The sequence below is a fragment of the Haliotis rubra genome, unplaced genomic scaffold (genome assembly GCF_003918875.1).
Source record: "Haliotis rubra isolate DU_JTF1 unplaced genomic scaffold, ASM391887v1 Scf102, whole genome shotgun sequence".
Taxonomy (NCBI): Eukaryota; Metazoa; Mollusca; class Gastropoda; order Lepetellida; family Haliotidae; genus Haliotis; species Haliotis rubra.
This window is the reverse complement of record NW_025764915.1, coordinates 58,379-67,165: the sequence shown is the minus strand read 5'-3', so window position 1 is coordinate 67,165 and position 8,787 is coordinate 58,379. Positions and strand designations below refer to the sequence as shown.

The following is an 8,787-nucleotide window of genomic DNA, read 5'->3' as shown; positions in this document are numbered from 1 at the left end:
CAAGGAAACTGAGAACAGGCTGATGCGTCAGCAAGAGAGACTGCGTGCAGGAGGGGTGACAAACATGGAGTTCCTCGATGCAGTTGGGCATTTGCTCAGACATGGTTGACATGTTTGCCTGTATAGTGAAAGATGTGAAATCTTAAATCTTGAATGATTTGATTGACCATTTAAATTATCTTGTTAAATTAACTTATTTTTTTTAATGCCAAATAAAGTCATTACAAAGTCATCCATAGATCATTTATAATTATCTTGAAATAACTTATTTGGTTTTATGTCAAATAAAGTCATTGTTATTATCCACAATCTCTTCTCTTTGTGTTTGGATTAGTACATTTGGACTAGTCCATTAATTAACGAAGGTAACAGTGTAGTGAACCTCAGTGCAACCAACCATAACCTTTGTTGTTTTAACGTGTCTAACTTTTGGGACGTCTAACTTTTGGGAGGACACCGGTGAGTTAATAGGATTGCTCTTGAGGCAGAACATCATCAGTGGTAAATGAGTTTGGGGTTGTCATGTCGAGGGTGTTTCGTGTGAACGTGACGTCTATTATAGGAGCTTGTGGGTAAGAGCAAATATTTCTAATTTCCAGAAGGTATCTCAGATACATAAGTATATGATCCCATATTTATCCGTTTATAGGACCAAACGATCGTACGAAAAGCGAATAAGCATACATATTATTATATTTGCATTATCTCTTGCCATCATTGGCAGTTATCTGATTAGCAATAAAATTAAATATATGGTCACATTTATAAATATGCATGTATCTGTATTTAAAAAACTGTGCCCATATATACCGGGCTGTAGAATACGAATACGTTGCTGTTAAACTGTACCTATATGAAAGATGTATATATTTGTTGCTGTCCCTTCTCTCTTTTGATTACTTTCTAACACAAGTTATTTGTTATCTCAACATTAACAGTTATGCTGGTGGTATTTTAACATGTCTCGTTTGTATTCTAGTACTTGAGCAGATTATTACATTACTTGTTGATAGATCTGTATCATTTATGGTATTCATTGCATTTACTACCTGAACCCATGCATGTGGGTTCTGATATTCTGAAAAGACAAACCATTAAATATATTCTGATGGTCGGGGTCTATCTTTTGAGACGTTTACTGAGAGACAAAATAGTACATTTTCTTTTCTTTGAAAGGAAGGAAGGGGATGTTTTGGGGAGGACCCACAACTCATTTTACTTCAGCACATCCTGTAAACATCCTCTATCCTGATATTTTTCAAACCCGAGTCAAACTGATTTCTTTACACTATGGTCATACTTTCAATTGGACAACTATTGTATTATAGCTGTTTCATCCTTCCATAATTTTGCAAGAACTTAACAATGGCATGAACAAGAATCAAACAGGACTGAACCTTTTAAATCATCCAACTCCTGGTGTTATCCACATCCCTCTTGCTTGGGTCAAGTGATAAGAATTTTGAGAAGTAACTGTGCATGTCTGTAGGTATCTCTTTACATGTAGCTTTTCATGTGTCACATGTTGAACGTTTAGTGATTGTGTATGTTTTGTTGCTTTTAGTCATATTCCAGCAACATCATGGCAAGAGACACCCAAAATTGGCTTCACACATTGTACTCATGTGTAGAATAGAACTTGCATCTTCTGTATGATGAGCATAACTGATATTTCAGGGATAACTGATATTTCAGGAATCTGAGTACAAGTCTAGCATGACAACTACTTCACTTGCATATTAATACTCAAATAATTGTAGAGTTATTTATCTTGTTCAGTTTTAAAATTCACTGATTTGCTATCTGACCATTCTTGAAGGTTGTTTGCTGAAATATTTTGGCTGTGTGATAATGATTCCCTGATAACATCTTTTAAGAAATGAATTAGTTCTTCAAATATATACAAACAGTTAATTGTGCTGTGGTATGTTCATATTTTGTGATTTTTATGAAAACACTTTACAACAGTTTTCAAAGGTCACATTTGATGTTACATTTTGCTGAACAATGTGGATGTTGCAGGGTTTGCATTCATGCAGTTCCTTTTTTAAAAGGAGCATATCCTGTACCCTCCAGGTAGTCTCAGCTTATCTAATATGTATTATTCAATGAATTGAAAAGAATATCTTTCACTGAAAGCTATTTGTACTGTTATATATGCAGAAATTCTGCAAAATCTGTCCCTGAAGTAATAGAAATATTAAGGAATAACAATTTGTATACTGACTTGCAAACTGACTAGGTATTAATTTACACACCCATCCAAGACATCCAATGAAGAAACAGACAAACTTATTTTTATCTACATTTTTATCATCTACATACAGGATACATTCTTTCTTTTTCCACGGGATGTGATATATGACATCTTGCCAAACTATTCTTTTTTCACACATTTTGTTTCATCAAGGTTGACAGTCTAACATTCACATATGACACAACCCAAAATGTCGAAATGGTTTTACCAGTCAATGCTAATCCCCAGCAGGTAATCCACTAGCTTGGATGTATTTGCCTGAAAGGGAGAGAGCCAAACTGGGCTTTATACAAGGAAGGGGACAAGCATTTTCTCTTCTCACAGATCAGTGTAGGTTTGCCAGACGAACTTGGAAAACTTGCAGTATGTGTTTTTGCTGTGTTTTCCATCCAAATACAACAACCAAAGGCTATCTTTGCTCAAAATATTTTTCTTCATTTTTTTCAACATATTTTTAAGTTTTCTTTACTTGATGCATGTTTCTTTGAAACTTCAAGCAAAACCTGAATATGGTGTCTTGCTAAAAGAAATATATGCAACTGATTTAATTGTCACATTCTAACCACATGATTCATTTTAGTTAATGAATATATGAAAGTGAAGCAAAGGAAGCCATTTACATTTATCAATATAAGTAAGAGAGTGTAAGCGACTGAATGAGCAGGTGTTTGACATAGCATCAGCAGTTTGGCAATGTCAAGTATGCACAGCAATTAACGTAAGATGGGCATAATCCATGTTACTTTTCAAGTATACACTAGGATAAAGCCTGCCATTGAAGCTATATAAAGTAACGATATATCAGTCTTAATTTACAACATGTAACTTTCTTTAAATAACACTGCTTGTTTGATTCATTTGAATCAAAGTTTCAAAGGATTTATGAGTAAGTGAGTGATTGAGTATAGTTTTATGTTGTTTTGGGAAAATTTCACCCATTGCACCCAATATTCCAGTAGTATCACAGAGGGAACATCAGAAAACAGCTTTGCACATTGTGCTCTTGTAGAGAATGAACCCTGGCCTTCAATACAACTAAGGAACTAGGTTAAACCACTGCTCCATAATGAATGTGAAACAACAGCTTCTTCCATGGTAGGCAAATATTTCTCAGTTGAGTGAAGGGTATGAGAGTATTGTGAGCACATTTGCGATACAATTATTGTTTGTCTTCAGACTGTCAGCAGCTTATTCTTCAGTGTCAGTGAACTCTTTGGTGTATTGGGATCTCAGGTTGCTCAGATACAGCCTTAAACTTTCATCATCAAGTCGAGAATTCTTTGCTACCTGAACCAACTTAGTTGCTAGTTTGAAATTCATTCGCTGTTTCCTAGATTCTGAATCTCCTGTCCTGTTTTTCTGAAAAGGACATAAAAACTGATGAATTAGTTGGACAAACTGAAGGAAACTAACTAATTATCTAAGACTGAAATTACCAAAATTGAAAGGATTCATATTGAAATGCCAGGACTATATTACCAGTAACCCCAAAAGGTCAGATCATGTACAGACAGTATGATGTAAATTCCTACACCAAATTACCCTCTGCTGTTCCTCGAGTTGTTTGGCCAGTGTTTTTGCTTCGTCTATCACTGTTCTTGGCATTGTGGACACCTCTGCAAGCTGAAGCCCTAAAGGGAAACATCATGTAACAGTTTACCTAAACTTCATCCATGCAAGCTGTTAGGGCAGGGTCATAAGTGAGTCAAAATCCAAAGCAGACACAGTAAATATGAACGAAACATGAATGTTGAAGAATTATAAAAGTGTCATGTGTCACTGAACAATCATGAATTATAAAACAACATAAGTCACATCTATTGTGACGATAATAAAAACAGGTATTAATCACAGATTTGACAAATATGTCTACATATTTTTTTCAAACACTCAACTCTGTTTGTGTCTGCTAGCATGATCATAGATATTTGAATGCAAAGACGGTTTCATAAATGTAAAACATCAACAAGTATTTTCCTACAAGTATTCAGTCAACTGAAGATATATATTGAAAAATTACTAGACTTTGGTAGAAAAACTACTTTCAAATTAAGATGTGACTGTACATCGACACAGGGAAATATATTTGTTGCAAAATCAGCATCAGGAACAATGATTATTTCAAGCACTGCAAAAAGCAATAGTTGGCTGTGTTGCGATCTCAGAGACAAGAATAGAAGCCTTGTCACATACCTCAGACATGCAGAGGTTGGCGGATACTCCTCAGACAATTCTCAAGTTGGACTGAGATTTGCAGCATGTCAAACATAATCAAGATATGCCAAGAGTTTTAGCTGGATATTTCTTAACAGTTATGTCAACATGTTAATAATAGAACCTTTGTCTGCACTTTAGCAATAAGATCTGAGTATTGTCTTACTATCTAAGATAATACCTCAGCTGTAGAGAATTGGTACAAACCTAACACGAGTATAATACCTAAAAATCATAATTCTTTTGAAGAAATAATGTATGAAGAGTGCTAACCTTTGACAGCAGATTACCATGGCCAGTTACTATCCCTGCTACCGAAATACAATGGGCAATGTGCATATGAATGTTCATTGTCTTCTTGTTTCTGGTTGATTGTGTATATTATTTTAGCAGTTTATCAGTGAAAGAAGCTGACCTCAATGAATCTATTTCCCCTACTTCAGATTACTTTCCAGCCAATTTTAGCATGTACTGTTGACTTTAGTCCACTGAACAAAAAAGGAAAACTCATCAAAATGAAAACACCAAGGCTGGAATGAAAGAAGATCAACTAAAGAACTTGGAGAAAGAATTCTTCATTAAGATATGTGACTTCAAATATAAATTTTGAAGCCAACTTAACAAAACTGACACCTTCTATTCATACTGCATACCAACATAACATCACATAGAGTGCTGTGAGTGTTTGGGATTTCTTTCAATTAATAATTAATTGGACTGCTGAATAGTTCAGTTTCTAAGTAAATTCACAAACTGAACAAAACCAGTATAAACAGATATTCATGAAAAAAGGCAATGACATGCAAACTAAGACAGCTTGATTAATATAAGCAAAGATAAGTCAAAAGACCTTTGGAAATATTTGGGGTAGTCATCACATCAAGTTTTAAATGAACTTGGTGAATTCAGTTCTAGTAACTAAGAGTTAATTTCATTTGAGGTACTCATCTAGTTATACAGTCTGTCCACTAAGAACATTTCTTATTGCATTGGTGCAGTTGCCACTGAACAGTTATGTAAAAGTCAATTCGACCAAAAGAACATACCATAATGTTTCTCCTGTGTTTTCCCTCTTGACAGCACATGGGTGTAGTTTATCTTCTCACAGTTACCCTCTGTGCTGAACACACGCTGAACCTCGAAGAAATAGCTGTAAGTAGGAACAGTTACAATAGATGATAAATATAGCCATCAATTTGCAACCTTTTGGTCCACACATGGCAACATTAATTCCACTTCAATGTAGACAACAACTCAGAAGTCTTGGTTTGCACATGCACTGTTGCAAATGATTACCAGATTGCTTCTCAAGTGTAAGGTCCTTCGTTTAAAGCAACATAGGCATGCTGAATAATTACTGGTTACTTAAATATGTTAAGCATAAATATTAATTGCTACACAGGGCACTGGCCTCGACTGGAACAGGCACTAGGTCATCAAGTCATCAGTTGACAAATGGTACCAAATTCTTTTTTACACATACACATCATATAATGTACCAAATACTTCAAATACACTAAACGCCAAAAGAAACGTTACCCTCCTACCTTTATGAATTACTGAAAAACTATCAAAGATATGTTAGAAGGTATTAGTTTACAAGAAAGCTTAATAACACAGCTGTATGCAAATCATGAAAACAAATTCTCAAATGCATTCATATTTAGGTGAAATGCATCTTTTTCAGAAGAGTTAAACTGTCCTATATTCATCCATGCCCAAATAAACCAATAACAGTGATTTTGATGTCCAAAAGATAGGTTGAAATAAAATTCTGCTTTGGGACAATGATAAACTATTTAAAATCACCATTTTTTAGCTATTAAAACAAGAAACAATTGTTGCAGAGTGTGTAAAATTGTCAAATAATCATTCCTATGATTTCAGTCTTTTAAAAGATTTTATGCTGATTTGCATTAGTGAAAACAAGTAAAACGAGTCTTTGATATTGTGAAAAAAATTATCTTTGTTAACATTTTTGCTTCCAAAGTAACATTTTTCCATTTTCTTTTACACATAGCAATATAAATCGCCAAAACGCAGCAATGAAGAGAGCCTAGAATACATGATATGATACACAAGTATGAGAAATAAGCCACAATTAACTGCTAAAGAGGAGAAAGCCATTGGGAAGGTGCAGATGAGGTTGACATACAATGTTGTTGCTAACGCCCTCAGCGTAGACAGACCAAGAAGTGGATGTCCACGCATCACAACGCCAGCTGAAGATAGGTACCTCCGTCATTAAGGAAGGAGGGTAACGTTTCTTTTGGCGTTTAGTGTATGTTTACAAAGCCCAACAGTTAAATTATATTACACCTTTCTACCCCTGAATTTATCAATCCCAATGTATGTTACTTTTAATTACATATAGACATTTCTGACAGTAATTGTGTGGAAGGAGAGTTTTTCAAGGTTGGAATGACCAAGACTACTGAATGCTCACTGTATGTCAAATCATAGCGGATTAGACCAAGAACTGGCTGAAAATATAAGACAAGCCTCTTTTATATTCACAATAACTAACTAAACGTTTTTATCCAGTGTTCACTTTTAGCTTGCATATACACAGGAACCTTTCGCATTTTTCATTGAAAATATCAAAGGGTCCATCTCAGCTCTGCCTTCACTGACAGACTCTTTTAGACACTTTCAACCCATGATACTTCTATTCTTGTTCTGTCATTTTGCAAGGATTAGCATAAATCTCTGTTGTCAAATCTTTCCATTTTACATAATCCCTCCATGAAGAGTGTGAAAGTCCATATCTTGCTCTTGCAAACAAGGCTGGAATTTCCTTACAGTTGATGAATTTAACACCCTTTTCGTAACATATTAGATGAGACCTAAGAATACTTTTTTCAAAACACTTTATCTACCGATGTAACCAAGAAACTGTTCAGTAGAAATCCTTGTATCAACTACATGAACATTTTTTTTGTGGGATACTTCTCTGAACACTCAAAAAGAACCATCATATGTTCAATGATCATACCGAATAAAAAAAATTCATTTTCTCAGACCTCAGTTAAACTATGGGCATGCTCACTCTGCACAATAAATACATATTTATTGTTATTGAACTGTTCTGAACAACTCCATCGAAACATCAAAAATGACAACATCAACTGACATTTGATTAAAACAACTCGAAAAGTTTACAAAACATTGTAGTGTTAACATGGCTGATGGAATTTCGTTTTCATCAAAACTGTGCCATGTTGACAGACAGTGACCATTGTGCTGCTGCCATCATGTCAGTCAACATTCCAAACTCTGGACAAACATGGGACCATTCTGTGACAGAACTTGAAATGACCAGTCAGTAAATAGCAAGCATCATCCATGAGACCACAGATTACTTTTTCCTTTGGGTCAATATTTGACAATTTCAAGAGTATTTAGTGAAGTAGTTGTCGCTTACTGTAAGAATCTCATTTCTTCTAGGAAAGACACATGTCGACAAAATATGCAATGTTGCTTTTATTGAAGTTGATAATTTAATGTAAAGTGGGAAAATGACAGGGTTTGTGTGGTTTTATATACTGTAGCTTCACATAGTGGGAGTAGATGAAGGAGCATATATAAGTAAAGGACTGGTCCATGATTATGAGGGGAATTGGTCATAGGCCTATCATATTTTGCAGCACTCTCTCCATTTTGCTACAGATTCTTACATGCCCCTCCGACCAGTGAAGATCCGGGTTAGAATGTTGATCTTCAGTAACCCGTGCTTGTCGTAAGAGGCAAATAACGGGATCAGGTGGTCAGATCGATGCTCATGCTGTTGATCACTGGATTGTCTGGTCCAGACTCGATTATTTACAGACCACCGCCATTATATAGCTGGAATATTGCTGAGTGTGGCGTAAAACTAAACTCACTCACTCACACACATGCCCTCCAATTATATGTAACATTTATATCATGATAATAAAAGATGATTCGAAAAATAATTATCAAATTATCATTTCTTTACCTAATAAAAATTTAACTGTCATTTCTTTCATAAAACTAAAAGCTTACAAATGTATTTAGAAAGGTTTGATTTATACTGTTTTCTTTCTAATTAACATCATCATAATTTCGATCATATGGAGCAAAGTAACTATATGTGTCGTGACTGACAAAAAGGCAATCTTTGCAGTCCTCTCCATGAATATTCTGTATAACACATACTTACAGTCTATCAAATGTCACAATGATACATGCAGAAAAGAAGGAGTAATGGGCAACAATGACTTTCGAATATGAAAAATTGGACCAGAACTTTTTAGCAATTTTTCAGGGACACAATGGCAAGGATCATTCTTACA

At 34.9% G+C, this 8,787-nt stretch overlaps 1 protein-coding gene across 1 annotated transcript in view; it reads right to left on the bottom strand.

Annotated features, from left to right (window-relative positions):
• Window positions 1-2,295: 2,295 nt before the first annotated feature.
• LOC124269946 (mutS protein homolog 4-like) overlaps window positions 2,296-8,787 on the bottom strand; it is a 30,564-nt gene continuing 24,072 nt past the window's right edge. The window contains exons 23-25 of the mRNA XM_046704955.1: window positions 5,518-5,621; window positions 3,800-3,888; window positions 2,296-3,616 (exon numbers count right to left, since the gene is read on the bottom strand). Coding sequence (XP_046560911.1) covers window positions 3,446-3,616; window positions 3,800-3,888; window positions 5,518-5,621 — 364 coding nt within the window. The 3' untranslated portion in view covers window positions 2,296-3,445. The remainder of the gene's footprint in view (window positions 3,617-3,799; window positions 3,889-5,517; window positions 5,622-8,787) is intronic.